Source organism: Coregonus clupeaformis, chromosome 28 (genome assembly GCF_020615455.1).
Source record: "Coregonus clupeaformis isolate EN_2021a chromosome 28, ASM2061545v1, whole genome shotgun sequence".
Classification (NCBI taxonomy): Eukaryota; Metazoa; Chordata; class Actinopteri; order Salmoniformes; family Salmonidae; genus Coregonus; species Coregonus clupeaformis.
Window position 1 is genome coordinate 22,900,756 of NC_059219.1, and position 15,663 is coordinate 22,916,418.

Consider the following 15,663-nt stretch of genomic DNA (forward strand, 5'->3'; position numbering starts at 1 on the left):
TTATGAATGAGACACTCCTGTACGGCAGGTAGGCGTAAATAATAAATTAGGCTAGACTACTATCTACTGCCTGCCTATATCAACAAAAAGACTTCGGGAAAACAATTCGCTTGAGGAAAACTAGAAAAGTGAGATCAATGGATAAACGAAGTGCTTCACTACACCGACAGTTGATGACAGACAGAGGCAAAGACAGTACGCACCCAAACATGAACAACTTTTTCAGTCTGTAGATGTGCGGTGGGTTGCAACCAACGTCCGGTGTCGGTCTGTGCTGCTACACATGCGCTGTACGGATGCTGTGGAGAACACATTGGTGGATGTGTCGGTAAATTGAGGGATTACGAAAGACATGGCGGCCAACATCGAGCAAATCTTTCGCGATTTCGTAGTAAATAAGATAAAAGAAATTGAAGATGAGAGTCAAGATATCATGTAAATATGTTTTTATACAGTTTACATTACTGGCATGAATGGTTTGTTCGGGCAATTTGAGAAATGTATATTCTTCAGTGCTGGCCTACTAGCTAGCTAACTTGCGTGTCCAGTACAAAGTGTGCTAGGCAGGCAGTTTCTATGGCTACAATGTATTTAGCTAGCTAGCTAACTAGCTTACTAAAACAGAATTCTCATGGGTTGGTTCTTGCAAATATTATGATACTGTGGTTATTGGGTTCAAGCAAACCAGGTAGCTAACGTTAGTTTGTTCGCACTACGCACCTTCCTAGCTAGCTAATCATGCTAAATGCGGATTGCTAACAAGCCAACGTTAGCAGTTTACCAGGACGCGATCTCTTTGCTAGAACTGCCCCAAAACGTTGGCTTGGCAGAGTCACAGTGTGCGAAGGCAATACATATAAATTACATATACAAACTTTGGATTATCCGGACTTTCAATTTAGCTAGCTATGTCAAAAACAATGCCGGGGACTTGTAGTTATGCCTTTGAGTTTTCATGTTACACAATCACATTCTAATTTGAGGTTAAACAACTAAAGGTAGCTAGCTAGCTCGCCTGTCAGTTGTTATTATGTAGACTACGTTATACATGTAGTATCATTCAAGATCATGCATACTTAGATATTGGCCTTTAACGTTGTGTCCAGTGTCATGTTGTTAAAAACCAAGACCCCTGCTGATAAGAAGTTGAAGGACCCTACTGTAAGTTCAAGTACAGGTGTCATCTCATACCTGCATTCTCTCTATTAAGTCTGACAGATGAAGGCCATCCCAATGGTAAAACTGCAGAAAGAGCAGATGGGATCAACAACACACAAGGTCAGTAACACACGGGCTGTATCTCAATAGTCCAAAGTGATATTCTCTCATCTCCTTTCCTTTATTTGCACTGATACTACAGTTGTGATCAGGTGAAAACATCTATTTCAAATGAAATTCTAATGTTAAGTAATGTACTGTATTATTTATGCAGATAAAGATGGCGTAACCAATAAGGAAGAGGGTGATGTCCCACAAAAGAAACACAAGAAACACAAGAAGCACAAGAAACACAAAAGCAAAAAGAAGAAACGTAAGGAAGAGAAAGAGAGTGACTCAGAATCGGCAGCAGACTCAGATGGAGACCAGGCAAAGACTGGTAAGTAGTCTCACGCTACTACTAAGTATAATACTAAGCATATGCATAACAGCAGTGGTGGACCTTTTCAGTTTGATGTTAATAATCAGCAGACTACTTAAAGGTCCATTATGTAGCTTTGTGCACAACGAAATTCACATTGAAATGTGAGTTCTAGATCTGTCATTCTCATTGAAAGCAAGTCTGATAAGCGGTAGATCCGTTTGTGTCTTTTTACAACGTTTTTGGTTATTGAAAGTATATTTCACAGCAGTTTAGCTAGATGGTACAATGATTCTCTACACTAAATATTGCTTGTTTTGTCACAAACTGAAATTTGGCAAACACATAATTTTAGCAACCAGGTAATGTTGATGTCTACACAATATTGTACCTTTAACACTATTGAATCAAATGTCATGATGATTAATTTCTCAAATATTGTCATTAATTTCCACAGGGGAAGAGGATGATGGGAGATCCAAGCGGCATAAACGACATTCTGGGAAGAAGAAGAAGAAAAAGCGGAAGAAAGATGGCAAGTCCAACAGCTCATCTGAATCGGAGTCCGAGTCGAAGCCTCAGCCTGGGAACAAGGAGAGCAAACCTCAGGATCTGCCTGATATCATCCCTAAACTAGAGGAGAAGTGTTCTGAAAAGTCCTCCTCCAGACGCTCACGGTCTCGTTCAGGCAAGCGCAGGTCCAGATCCCGGGACAGGAGAGGGAGATCCAGATCGAGGTCCGGTAGAAGAGGTGTCGGACACACACGTTCCAGATCAAGGCACCGGAGGTCCGGGTCGCGTTCTAGAAGGTCCGGGTCCAGGAGAGGCAGGAGAACCCGGTCAAGGTCCCTGGTGATCTTGAAGAAAGACAGACGGTCCAGATCGAGATCCAGAAGGCGATCGAAATCTAAGACGAGATCTCAGTCGAGACGCCGAGAGATGAGTTCAAGATCTCCCTCTCCGTCCAGAAACGACAAATCCAAATCCGGGTCTGCCTCAAGAGACAGCCCATCGGCCGAGAAGGATCCCTCTGCGGCCCTGGCCAAAGATGAGTCTGCTGTGAAAGACGAAAACGTAATGGTTCCAATCGATCCGCCAGCCCTAGCTTCCGAAAGCAGCATTGATGGTGTCGTCAATATGGCCGTCGCCTCTGGAGGAGGGTGGAAGCCGATACCCTTATTAGGGGACAGCAATAAGGGAGAGCCAGCCGTTTCCTCCCAGCACTCAGAATGTCTGACGTCTCCACAGAAGTGCCCTATTCCTCCCGAGGTGCCTTCAGGTGAGCAGCATGAGGCCTCCCCTGACCACCATTCAACGTCAGTCTCTGATCCTAACCACAGCTGCCAGCCAACTGGTGAGCCAGGGGAATCGGATGGACCTGTTACTTCAGAAACCCTGTATGGCTCTGTAGATTCCCTACCCCCCAAAACGGATGCTGATGGAGGGGACAAGGTGACACCTCAGGGTGAAGATGGAGAGCTGGCTGCCTCACCTCAACCTAAATCACAGCCAACATCTGGAGAGGCAGAGACGACAGAGAAGGAAGGAGCGTCTTCAAAGTCCAGGTCTCCTTCAAAGAGGAAAAAGTCCAGGTCAAAGTCTCCTGCTCAGAAGAAACGCTCTGATGCAAAGTCCTCCAAGAAGAGGAGGTCCAGATCCAAGTCTCCAGGGAGGAAGAAGAAATCAAGGTCCTCGTCGCGAAGCCGCAAGAGGAAGTCCAAATCTAGGACGCCGTCTCGGAGGAAGAAGTCTCGTTCAAAGTCTGGGACGAGAAAGAAGAAATCACGATCCAAATCCAGAACGCGGAACAAGCGCTCAAAGTCTAGGTCACCGAAAAGGAAACGGTCCAAGTCACGGTCTCCTGCTCGGAGGTCAAAGCGATCGAGGTCGCGCTCCGGTTCGCGGCGGAGGGGGAGGGGTGCATTCGGCAGCCACCAGCTGAGCCAGAGGGACCGCTGGAAGCGTGAGCCAAGCCACTCCCCAGTCCTCATCCTCCGCAAGAAGAGGTCCCCGGCACGCACCAACCGCGACACCAGCAAAAGCCCGCCACGACTCACAGAGCTGGGTAAGCATGTCACAACATTTTTTGCATGATCAATGTATTTGAATTGAATAACTTTATTTTCCCTAAGGGTAACTTGAAAAAAACACAGGTGTACAGTAAGTGCAGTCTCAATGCAAGTTTGTGATGTGTTCCTCATCCCTCCTCACAGATAAAGACCAGTTACTGGAGATTGCTAAGGCTAATGCAGCCGCCATGTGTGCCAAGGCCGGGATACCCATCCCAGAGAGCCTGCGACCCAAAGCAGTCCTCCAGCTGCCTTTACCCAACCCCATGTCCTTCTCCATGCCCATGAATATGAACATGCCCATGAACATGACTATGAACATGCCTATGAGCATGACCATGAATGCAGCTATGGCTAGCATGACGGCTGCCACAATGACGGCTGCCCTGGCCAGTATGGGATCTATGGCCTCCATGCACCAGATGGCCCCGCTCCCCAGCATCACCAACAAGCCCCCGCCAGGTCCCCCCCAGCCCAACATGGCCACCATCGAGGATGTGAAGAGGAAGGTGGCCAAGCAGGCCAACAGCATCAGCATCAAGGAGTTCACTGACGTAAGTGCTCTTCAATGTCATGACGATGACAATCGTATAATAATATGCTTTGGAGAAGATTTACTAAGCATTTGTCCTGGTGCAAAATGTAGACCTGCACCTTTTTTATAAAAAAACACAAATCTTAGACATGAAATGGAAACACTGACCCTCTAGCTGTGGCCTGTGTGTCTTTGTAGAAGTGTAAGAAGATAGTGGAGAGGGGAGGGGAGCTGGCCATCGCTGAGCCCCGTATATCTGACGACGAGGAAGACGGCAAACCGTTTGGACGAGCCGCCCTGAGGGAGGTCAAGGGCATCTCCTTCAGCCTCAATGTAAGAACATGGAACACACTCACACACACAGCATCAACATGTCTTTCATGAATATACAGTACATTCTGAGCTTAACCATTTGCAAATGTATCGAGGTAGTTTGAACTGATATTTAGTTTTCAGAACATAGTTACTGTTCGAACATAGTTAAAGAGTAGTTACTGTTTAGATACTGTGTGGGACTGAAGAGATGTGCCTAACTGGGTGAATGGTTGAAGTGAACTGCAGTATGCCGTCTGCTGTCTGTTTTGCCCCGGGCTGATGTTAAAAGAGCTGTTCCTATTGCTGCCACATTATATTTTACAACATAACATACTGTTTTTCCCATTGGGCCAACATAGGCAATGGGCAGATGGGCAAAGCAGACAGCAAGCCTCCTTGGGCCCAGAACTAAACCAGGTAGATTTATACTCTTGCGCACTTTCCCACAAACTTCCACCCCAAGGAGACCTCAGTCATGTGAGTGAAGTTTGCCGGTTGAAGTGCACTGGAGATAAATCTACCTGATTGAGACTGGGCCCAATAACTGCTATGATAACAAGCCATTCCTCTTCAACCATTCCCCTTGTTGAAACACACCTTTTTGTCTTTTTATATTTTTTCCTCCCCATTTTTTTAACAGTAACCCCCCCCCCACCCCTCCTACTCCTGTGCTGCCCCTCCTCCCTCCTCCTCTCTCAGAACGCGTCCGTGCGTCCATCGCCGGCGTTGGCAGTTCGGAGCGAGGCGGCGTTCGCCAAGGAGTTCCCCGTGTCATCGGGCTCCCAGCACAGGAAGAAGGAGGGCGACGGGGGAGGGGCTTACGGAGAGTGGGTGACCGTCGACAAGAAGGCGGAAAAGGCCAAAGCGGCGGCGGCGACCAAGGCCTTGGCAACGGCTGCCAAGGAAACTTCGCCTGGGGATGCGCCTTTGTCTGCGGTGTCCGTGGCAACGGAGGAGCCGGCGATCGTCAAGGAGAGTGATAGTGTGTTCCCGGAGCCTCCGCTACAGGTGGGACACGGCGGGGAAGGAGAGGACGGGGGAGGAGAGGGGGAGGATGGGATAAGGTGACACTAGGAGAGATGAAGGGGGTTTTAGGAGAGTCGTTGTGAAAGAGGGAGGAGGGAGAGAGAAACGGAGTTGAGTAAAGATATTCTGCATTTCAAAATCATACGCTTTGAAAATATATATGATTATTTTTGTATTTTAGTTTTAACCCAGTGTTTTACCACATTTAGTGGTTTGGATCAGTGGTTTCCGAAGTGGTGGGTCACTGCTGATTCCTATTGGGATGTAGTTTGAGACCAGGTTCTCTGGTTCCACACCGTAGCTAGAAACATTGGTATGGTTGATTTGAAAGTAGAAAAGTCCAGAAGCCTTAGGTGCGGTGACATACCCAGTAGGAGAAAAAGATGTGGGAACCACTGGTTTAGATGGTATGGTGAGTTTAGTTGTAATGCCATATCAGTGCTCCTCATCTGACCCTATAGCAGCATTGACTGTGTTTAGCTGGAATAGCTGTTTCGGAGGTCGGCATGTAAAACACTGACCCTCCTCCCCCACCAATTCCAAATTGAATGTACAATCAAGGGCATTATTTGACCTCTCAAATCTCAGAGCAATGCCAATGAATAACCTGACCCCCAGGGGATGACAAGTGGTTTATAATTGAGTTATCGATCAGTCATCAATCATCAGATGGGCGGATCAATGAGAAATCGGCTGACGTCATCCGTGACCTCGCTGTTAATTTGTGCTTATTTTGTATTTGATGCAACTGTTATTAAACAAATCTGGCTGAAAATCCGCAGGTTGCGTTTTATTTTTTGGGGGGGGGTACAACTGTACTAATACTGACAACTCAAAAAAATACAAATACTGACAACTACGTAGATGTAAGTAGTTATATATAACAACTGATCTAGGTCTCATGGGATAAGTCTAGATTAGTTTTATTGTATTAGTTTTATCTGCTGTTCACTGGTGTATGTGTGTGCAGTATTGTGTTTTTGCATGTATGTGTGTGAATGACTGGTGTGTGTGTGGTGCTGACTCTTGTCTCCCCCTCTAGCCTGTAGACATCACCCAGGCAGTTGGTGAGAGGATGAAGGCCCAGAAGCGTCTGGCGGAGAACCCGTACGACGTCAGCGCCATCTGCATGCTCAGCCGTGCTCAGGAACAGGTAAACAACAACAACAAGCATTCGTATAAGCATAATGTACACACACACACTCCTATCTTTTCACCTCCTGTCTCTCACACACACACTAACCCTTCCTCTCTGTTGGAAGGTGGATGCGTGGGCCCAGTCCAACACCATCCCTGGTCTGTTTACAGGTTCTACTGGAGCCACGGTGCTCAGCTCAGAGGAGCTGTCCAACAGCGGACCACAGGCCTGGATCAAAAAGGTACCATCCACTGTCTTACCTGCTCCACACACACTCCCCTCACCCCAAACATACCACCCCACTACCCTACAGGTGTCTGCATCGCCCCATGCCCACTGGTGTACCCACTTCACAAGCCTTACACTCCTCAGCCTGCTCCCAAATCAAATAACTGGATGAGAGCTATATACTGTATTTAGCCAGAGCTATATACTGTATTTAGTTAGACAAATGTTCTGTTGACGTAGAACAGACTGGGTTAGAATGGAATAGTTCCACTGTTACTCAGTGGAATCCAGGTCCGATGTAACAGCCCCGAAACGTGGGGTCCACTGTTACTATGGCAACCCGTGTCAGCGCTAACGCACGTAGCTTTCTTCCTGTTTACTGATGTCTGGATGTGTGTGTGTGTGTGTGGGTGAGCATCTGTTGTCTGTATTGTTTGTTTGTGTGTGTGTGTGTTTCTGTCTGCGTCAGAAAAAGATCCCCTGACGTTAAAGGAAGCCTGTTGTTTATGTTGACTCACCCTAATATTTGCACTGCAGTCTGTTACAGTGGTAACATGATGCACCCAGTCTTTAATCTTTAATCTGACATACAGAGATATCACCAAATACCCTGAAACTAAAATCACCCCCCACCCCTCCCCCGCAACACACACACACCCTCACTAATTAAATTTCCTGTGAAGTGGGTACACCATGTTAAGGGTAGCGATGCAGATTCCTTACATGTGACATTCTTACCAAAGCAGGTGCAAATGCAGTACTGACACCCGGCTACTAGTGGTGCGCTGGTCTGACACCCGGCCACTAGTGGCGCTCTGGTCTGTCCGCTAAATAGTCCCCCTCGGAGTCGGAATAGGGACTCGGAGAATGAGGGAGGGAGGGGAGGAAGGAAGAGGAGAGCTGGAAGTAAGTCTGCAGACCCCAGACCCCCCCTTGTCCTCTAGCACCCCAGGGCAGGGCAGAGATTATGGGTCCATCTCAATAGTCTAAAGAAGTTTCCTCGTCTCTTTCCTTGGATTCACACTGATCTCAGAACACTGGAAAGGGGAAAGCACTATTATTTCACCTATCCTGCCTTTTTAAGATCAGTGCAGATGTTAGTGGGGACATTAGGTGAGGACGTCACTTTAGACTATTCAGATGCACCCTAAGATAGCATGACTGTAGAGACTATAGTAACCTGTCTCCCTAAAGCTGTGTCTCCCTATCACTCCCCACACCCAGAATGTCATCAGGCCCAGAGATAACCATAGTCATTTGTCCTCTGTCTGTGGACCCCCCTGAACCCTTCTACGTGCCCTATGGTTTTTCTATAGTGGGCTGTTTGAAGCCAGTGTGTGTAACTGTACCCCAAGCCTCCCTGAGCTCTGTAAACACACACAGAGGCAGGGGGCTACTGTACTGTTTTAATACACACCCTGGGAGCTAAATTAAACATCCTGAGGAATCTCTCAGGTTAGGTTACACATTGTCACATAATTTTGCTGTAGAGAGAGTGATGGATCTGCTGAGTTCAGTCTTCATTTAACACGACACGTCCTTCACATGCTTGTCACAGGTCACAGATGCTATGGGCATATGCTATGGACATGTTCAGAGACATGATATAGGGATGAGAGGGCATTGATCATACTAATGTTACAGTAACATGCATTTGCTAGCATTACAGCACGCTAGCATTACAGCAGCTAGCATTGACTTACAGCAAGCTAGCATTACAGCAGCTAACATTGATTTACAGCACGCTAGCAGTACAGCAGCTAACATTGATTTACAGCACGCTAGCATTACAGCAGCTAACATTGATTTACAGCACACTAGCATAAGCACCATGATGTTTGTGTGGATGTTGGGTGCCCCTAGCAACCAGTCCTGGTGCATTCCATTACCCAGTAGATGAGTGGGGTCTAGTTTTAGACCAGTCAGTGGTCTCCAACCCTAGTCCAGGCTATGCAGGATTTTGTTCCATCCCAGCACAGTCATATAGGTTAGTGCTGGGCTGTAACAAAAACCTGCACACTTTAGCTCCAGGACCACAATTGGAGACCACTGCCTGAGGGAGATCTCTGCTCTGAGGGACCTAGGCTAGTTACAGGTGTCCATGGACATGCCTGTGCTCTTTCCCTTGCCCTGGGGGAGGCTGCGATCAGAAGTTGCTCATAGGCACAGATCTAGGATCAGCTTCCCTTCTGCAAATCCTAACTCCAAACTGACCTGAGATCAGTGTCTAGGGGCAACTTCCTCCCAGTCCTTGGGGAAGACTGAGGAAGGGGGTCGAAAAGAGGGGTCTGGATTGGAGCAGAGGGAGAGAGAGGTGTGGGTTCACAGGGGTGACCTGTGAACTTTCACCTCTCTGTGTATTGGACACTCGTTTCAGGGTCAGTCCTTGTAGCTGTCCTTGTTGCCATGGCCACAGTCAGGCCCCCTCTCATTTCCTGTCTGACGCTGGGCCGGTGATGGGGGGCTAGGTACGTACACCACACAGCGCCTTACTGTACATCTTGTGTAACCAGTGTGTGTGTGTGTGTGTGTGTGTGTCAGAGAGAGTGAGAAAGTGAGAGAAAAAGTATGTGTGTGTGAGAGAGCGACAGAAAGAAATGGTGTCAAGGTACAGCCCCCTCTTATTTACCTACATGTGGTATAATGTGTGAAGAAATTAGCTTCTCGGCTGTGTCTTGAGTTTCACCAGAGTATTTATTTGATTTATACTTTTAGTTGATTTCATCTGTACTCTTTTAATGTGTTTAGATGTTTCTCTAGAAATGTTCTCTCAGAAACGTAGGATTTTCACAGTGCTCAAAGCTGCCACCACAGATAGTTAATTCTAGTGTTTTACGTAGGTGTAGTTAATTCTAGTGTTTTATGTAGGTGTAGAGGTTACTACAGACAGTAACACAATCACCCTTAACTGTTATTCAGAGGCATGTGAGAGTTGTTCTGAAGGTAGTCTCTAACTCATGTCTGACTGTGACAGTGGTGTGAGTGAGTGGATTAGGTGGTTGAGAGATGTTTTCAGGGTGGAAACTAATTATCTGCTTTCGCCTCTCTGCCTTTTTCTTCTCTTCCTCCTCACTCCATGGTTCTCTCTTCTGTTGTTCTCCCTCTCTTCTCTCCTCTCTCCCTCTCGCTCTCTCTCTCTGTAGGACCAGTTCTTGCGAGCAGCCCCGGTGTCGGGAGGAGTAGGGGAGTTCCTCATGAGGAAGATGGGATGGCGGACGGGGGAGGGGCTAGGGCGACACCGCGAGGGCACTGTCGAGCCAATCATCATCGACTTCAAGACCGACCGCAAAGGTGAAATTCAGTACAAACCATTACGGAGACCCATCCTTTACGCCAAAGCATTATGCATCATAATATTATGCCACAAGGCTATTAATGATGATTAATAATGTGTGTATAATCTGACCGTAGGTCTGGTGGCTGAAGGAGAGAAGACTCAGAAGTCGGGCGGTATGGTTGTGATGAAGGATCTACTGGGTGAGTACACCACACACACAGGATTTTAACTCAGTCTCACTCAATTGACCAATATTGCATTTTATTTGCTATAGAATCAATCAAAATTGTATTGATTTAATGAATGTATTAACCATCTGCTCCCCCAGGTAAGCACCCAGTGTCTGCTCTGATGGAGATGTGTAACAAGAAGAAGTGGATTCCTCCAGAGTTTGTTATGGTGACCCACAGTGGCCCAGACCACCGCAAGAACTTCCTTTTCAAGGTGTGGATACTTGCTGTCAGCCAATGGGTTTGTTTATTAGTTTATGAATGACTTTGTCAGATGGTTTGCGTTATATAACCTCTTCCTCTCTCCTCCTCTCTCTCTCTGTATCCCAGGTGGTGGTGAATGGTCAAGACTTCCAGCCCGCGTCAGCCAGTCCCAATAAGAAGCATGCCAAAGCCATGGCTGCTACGGTGGCTCTGCAGGCCATGGGAGAAGTGGCAGGGGACACAGGGCTTTATACAGGGCCTGTGTTCACCACTGCTACCACTGGACCACTGTTCTCCTCCGCCTCCAATGTGTAACACACACACTGGAGAAGAAACGACTTGAGCCGCAGACCCTTCTGGTTGACATGGACATATAGAATTTGAATTCACCAACCAGGGAACGATGATTTGAATCCGTTCTATCAAGTCTTATACAATGTTTTGAGCCCACACACAAGCATTCAGAAGATCTGTATCTGCTGCCTAATGGTCAACACTAGGAGATAGTGCTAATCTGGAAGCGAAAGAAACTTACTGATATTTTAAAACGGTTCCGTAACAGTTTTTTATCCTACTTTGAATGTTTATTTTATGTGTTGAAGCTCAAATGACGTTTTCAAGAAGCTGTTCATAGTGTTAATGCATTTGGGAGAATTTTAAAAACTCCACCATTCTCATGACCAAATCGTCAATATCATCAAATGTTACCCATTGGAACATTCATTTTAAAGCTGTCAAGAAAGTGATTCACTTGATAGTTGTCTAATTTTGGACAGATTAATTTACTACTGTCTAGGTTGAGCTTTCTCAGTCCGCTTTTGTTGGTAGTGTTATTTACAAGGCCTGTATAAAAACAAATTTAAAGTGTTAGCTGAACGCGAAGAGATGTGGGTAACAGTAGGAGTTATGGTCTGAAATACCAAAATAAAGATTTTAGTTTGTTTTATCTGATTCATTAAATGATACAATCCTTTGACTATGTGCGTGAAGTACATTTTCTCTCATTTTGTTGTTTATACAGACAAGAAAGTGTCTTCAATTTTTATTTGCCACGCACTCACAACACACATTTATCGTACATACAATACTGTGTTTTCAAACGGTGCAGTTCAGTATTTGAAGACTGTCTCCCCACCCGTGTCATCATTCCAGCACTTGTTGCAATAAACATATTTCCTGGTGCAGGGAGCGATATTAATAGGAATACTATATATGGATACAGCATAGAAGGGTTCATCTGAAGCCTTGAGTCCAATCCCACATTCCAATACACAACCTTCAATGCGTTCAACAGACGTAGCAGTTCAGACATCATCAAACGATCTCAGACCTCTCACTGGCAGCTCAAACGAGGAGTGATTGATTCAGCATCGCAGAGGACATTAATGCATAGTGGCTGTAGCTGTAACGTGGCTAAGATCATTTAGCATATTCACATATATACACTTTAAAAAGTTACTAGTTCTGAATTCATTATCAATTGATTGGCCACGAGTCACCTGATAGACCCAGGTCTGAATCAGTCTGATTAAAAAATAAACTGTTTTTCAGCCCTCCAGAACCATAATTTAATTACCTTGCCCCTAACCCTTGGGTCTATCCTCTTCCTGATGTGGGTCTAGGACGGGATCTTGTTGAGAGCCAGCAGAGGGATGAAGATCAGAGCTGTAACCAGCAGAACTCCGGCGATCATCCCGATACGCACCAGTGGAAGAGTCTTCACCCAAACTGCTAACACATCTTCTTGATCCTCTGGGTAAGGAGGAGGGGAGGAGGAGAGGACTGAGGAGAGAGAGAGAGAGTGAATAGGAGGGCACAGTATTCAACATTGACTACTTCAAACATTCATCTACAGTACTTCCAAAACGTTTAGAACATGCCACTCACTGAAGGTTGGGTCAGGTGATGATGGCGTCATCTCTGTCTGCACTAATATTGGCTCAGATGATGTCACTGTAATGATGTAATGAAATGTTACCAGTATGTCCCAGCATTAACGAAAACAGTAAGTAATAATAAGCATTGGGGAAAAAATAGCTTTCAAACTTTGCAACACCTAGACAGTACCTTGCATATCCTCCTTATCTTGGGTCACCAAAGTGAAGAACGTTATTGGGTTCTCGCTGGCACCACTAGTCTCAGTAAAGTCTGAGCTACTGGTAACATTCTCTGTTCCTGTGTTACAAAAGGGAAAACACTGAGCACAAATTAAAGCACAAACTCAATGTGTCAGATGATCAGTCAGTGTGTGTACCTGTTAAGTTATATAGGTCAGCCTGTGTAGGCCTACCTGTTAAGTTATATAGGTCAGCCTGTGTAGGCCTACCTGTTAAGTTATATAGGTCAGCCTGTGTAGGCCTACCGGTTAAGTTATATAGGTCAGCCTGTGTAGGCCTACCGGTTAAGTTATATAGGTCAGCCTGTGTAGGCCTACCGGTTAAGTTATATAGGTCAGCCTGTGTAGGCCTACCGGTTAAGTTATATAGGTCAGCCTGTGTAGGCCTACCGGTTAAGTTATATAGGTCAGCCTGTGTAGGCCTACCGGTTAAGTTATATAGGTCAGCCTGTGTAGGCCTACCTGTTAAGTTATATAGGTCAGCCTGTGTAGGCCTACCGGTTAAGTTATATAGGTCAGCCTGTGTAGGCCTACCGGTTAAGTTATATAGGTCAGCCTGTGTAGGCCTACCGGTTAAGTTATATAGGTCAGCCTGTGTAGGCCTACCTGTTAAGTTATATAGGTCAGCCTGTGTAGGCCTACCTGTTAAGTTATATAGGTCAGCCTGTGTAGGCCTACCGGTTAAGTTATATAGGTCAGCCTGTGTAGGCCTACCGGTTAAGTTATATAGGTCAGCCTGTGTAGGCCTACCGGTTAAGTTATATAGGTCAGTGTATGGATCTAGGATGGTCAGAGAGACAGCCTCTGGTATCCCGCTCTTGGGGTCCTCGAAGCCCCTGGACTTGTAGAAGCAGCGATAGACTCCCTGGTCCTTGAGCTCCGTCTTGTAGATAAACAAGGACAGGTCACCGTTCTCCAGCAGGTTGTTGGGTGGGAGAGAGAGACGGAGGTCTTCTTCCTTAGGTCCCTTGTCGTCTGGGCCAGGGTTAAGGGTCAGGATCTCCACATCGTCCTTCTGCCATTGGACGTAGATCTGGCTGGTGAGCTGGGTCTTGGGGATGACGCCATAGCAGGGCAGAGTGACCGGGCCTCCCTTGAACAGCGTGATAGACCGTGGAGGGTCGGGCTCTGAGAGAGAGAAGGGATGGAGAGTAGTAGAAAAGAGTGAGGGGTGAGAGAGGATGTGATAAGCATAAATGAAGCTAATCAAACATTCCAAATAGTACACCCAAAATGGCCGCTGGTCGACTCCATCATCCACAGAATGCGGCTCTGAATGGGTATCCTGATAACAGACAGACTTACCCTGAACCTTGAGCCAGACCGTAGAGATGGTCTTGCGGCCCTGCCAGATACACTCGTACATTTCCTCATCGCTCAGCACTGTCTCCTGGATGGTCATTGAGAAGTCTCCATCTCTCATCCTCTCTGCTGGGGGGAATTCCACCCGGGAGGAGAACCCCAGCGTCGTTTTGACCTCTGCCCCCTTGGCCCCGTTGTCCCAGCTGGCCTCGCCAAGGATGTTCCCAACCTCCATAAAGGCCACCTCCTGCCCCATGGCCTCCCAGCGGACCTCCCCCTCATCATCCTGGCCCAGGTAGGAGGAAAAGTTACAGGGGAGGGTGACATTGTCCCCGTACCCCACCTTCAGCTCATACACTGGGGTGAAGGTAGGCACAGACACTGGGGGAATGGATGGATGGACAGATGGAGAATGAAGGGGGGAGTACAGTATGTGTGAGAGGGATGATGGATGGAAAAAGTGATGGAGAGAGAGAAGGAGAAAGGGATGAATAGATGATTAGTCAGAAAGAAAGGCAGACATGAGACAGGCAGAAGACCTAAATGTACATGCTACAGATCAATTTCTGTGTCCAAGACCTTTGGATGATGATGATAGATCGAGCAGAGGTATAGCAGAGATCTCTAGTTTTAAACAAAGATCGACCCACGCCTTTGGAAAGTTTAGAATAATTATTGATGAGTTTTAAATTATTGAGAAAGTAGTAGCCTAGTGATCTCAAGAAACTCACCAGCTTGGACTGAAGTCAAAATCGCCAAGAAGCCTACAAAAATCATCTTGCAAGATGTCTAGCCCTTGGTCACCTGCTGTAAAAAATAAATACAAAAATAAAATAATAAAATATAGTCTAAACAAACAATTTTATTGAATAAATCTGGAAAGAAACAATTAAGTTGTTAGAAGGGCATTATGTCTGGTAAAAAGTGTTACAAATATTTTCGAAATGTAGCCTAAATCCCACTCATAGCCAATCAATAAATCGATACGATAATCCGTTCAGGGTCTGGTGGATGTCGTTGATCTCACGAGCCTAAAAAGAAAAAGTCCACTTGACCGTCTCCATTATCAACTTTGGCAACAGAACAAATCACCGTGAAGGGTGCTCGGTGTTCTTACCGAATAACTGGTTATCAAGGCGAGATAAACAACGAACCGTCAGAAACGGATCTGCGCACGGGTTGGACTTCTGCCATTGGCAAGGGGATGTCCTCTTTTTTAACCGTGAGAAGCAGATGTCTATGTCAGGACTCACATTAGCGCTGCTTTAAATGACTATTAATCCATCCACCCTATAGAGCCCTAGAGTGGGGGTGTCATAATACCCATAAAACCTAGCGGTCAAACAGGGAAATGATTCCAATCGTTTTTCCACCATTCATTTTTCTCATAGGGGAGTTTAGAAACACTTAAAATAAGGGCTGTGTTTCGTGTAGGCTTACCCTGGCCTGACGTAAAATATGCGCAAACTGTTAAGACTGGGAAGCATATGGTAAGCTTAACACTAAAACTGAAAGAGAATAATATAAAAATAGAAATGTTTTTGTAAAACAAACTAAATAAAAACTAGTAAAGTGGATCTGAAAACTGAGACTAAAAACGAATATAAAAACACAAAATTATAATAACCTTGACAGGCTCACACA

At 46.1% G+C, this 15,663-nt stretch overlaps 2 protein-coding genes across 9 annotated transcripts; one reads left to right on the forward strand and one right to left on the reverse strand.

Annotated features, from left to right (window-relative positions):
• Nucleotides 1–278: 278 nt before the first annotated feature.
• Nucleotides 279–11,577, forward strand: LOC121543326 (protein SON). Of its 5 annotated transcripts, XM_041853121.2 has the most exons (13): nucleotides 284–435; nucleotides 1,211–1,278; nucleotides 1,433–1,597; nucleotides 2,037–3,644; nucleotides 3,793–4,202; nucleotides 4,382–4,516; nucleotides 5,198–5,506; nucleotides 6,567–6,677; nucleotides 6,787–6,903; nucleotides 10,034–10,181; nucleotides 10,302–10,367; nucleotides 10,496–10,611; nucleotides 10,728–11,577. In XM_041853121.2, exons 1-13 carry the CDS (start codon nucleotides 353–355, stop codon nucleotides 10,914–10,916), a joined length of 3,525 nt encoding a protein of 1,174 aa, XP_041709055.2. In that variant the 5' UTR covers nucleotides 284–352; the 3' UTR covers nucleotides 10,917–11,577. The 5 variants fall into 5 exon arrangements, 3 of the variants coding, with proteins under 3 accessions (XP_045064710.1, XP_045064711.1, XP_041709055.2); XR_006657574.1 differs by lacking the exons at nucleotides 10,302–10,367; nucleotides 10,496–10,611; nucleotides 10,728–11,577 and adding an exon at nucleotides 9,268–9,358 and having other exon boundaries at nucleotides 280–435; nucleotides 10,034–10,118; XR_006657573.1 differs by lacking the exons at nucleotides 10,302–10,367; nucleotides 10,496–10,611; nucleotides 10,728–11,577 and having other exon boundaries at nucleotides 279–435; nucleotides 6,787–7,796; nucleotides 9,268–10,082.
• Nucleotides 11,578–11,628: 51 nt separating this feature from the next.
• Nucleotides 11,629–15,323, reverse strand: LOC121543328. Of its 4 annotated transcripts, none has more exons than XM_045208777.1 (7): nucleotides 15,137–15,322; nucleotides 14,751–14,826; nucleotides 14,023–14,400; nucleotides 12,964–13,845; nucleotides 12,669–12,776; nucleotides 12,489–12,554; nucleotides 11,629–12,383 (listed from the first exon to the last, which is right to left on the reverse strand). In XM_045208777.1, exons 2-7 carry the CDS (start codon nucleotides 14,794–14,796, stop codon nucleotides 12,220–12,222), a joined length of 1,644 nt encoding a protein of 547 aa, XP_045064712.1. In that variant the 5' UTR covers nucleotides 14,797–14,826; nucleotides 15,137–15,322; the 3' UTR covers nucleotides 11,629–12,219. The 4 variants fall into 4 exon arrangements, with proteins under 4 accessions (XP_045064712.1, XP_041709057.2, XP_045064714.1 ...); XM_041853123.2 differs by having other exon boundaries at nucleotides 13,468–13,845; nucleotides 15,137–15,320; XM_045208779.1 differs by lacking the exons at nucleotides 11,629–12,383; nucleotides 12,489–12,554 and having other exon boundaries at nucleotides 12,689–12,855; nucleotides 12,892–13,845; nucleotides 15,137–15,323.
• Between the last annotated feature and the right edge of the window lie 340 nt (nucleotides 15,324–15,663).

Coding starts and splice junctions, on each gene's coding strand:
- LOC121543326 (XM_041853121.2), top strand. CDS start 353: ATGGCGGCCAACATCGAGCAAATCTTTCGCGATTTCGTAGTAAATAAG. Junction 4,517..5,197: donor GCATCTCCTTCAGCCTCAAT/GTAAGAACATGG, acceptor CTCCTCTCTCAG/AACGCGTCCGTGCGTCCATC. Junction 10,368..10,495: donor TGTGATGAAGGATCTACTGG/GTGAGTACACCA, acceptor CTGCTCCCCCAG/GTAAGCACCCAGTGTCTGCT.
- LOC121543328 (XM_045208777.1), bottom strand. CDS start 14,796: ATGATTTTTGTAGGCTTCTTGGCGATTTTGACTTCAGTCCAAGCTG. Junction 12,555..12,668: donor AGATAAGGAGGATATGCAAG/GTACTGTCTAGG, acceptor ACATCATTACAG/TGACATCATCTGAGCCAATA. Junction 12,384..12,488: donor ATCACCTGACCCAACCTTCA/GTGAGTGGCATG, acceptor CTCTCTCCTCAG/TCCTCTCCTCCTCCCCTCCT.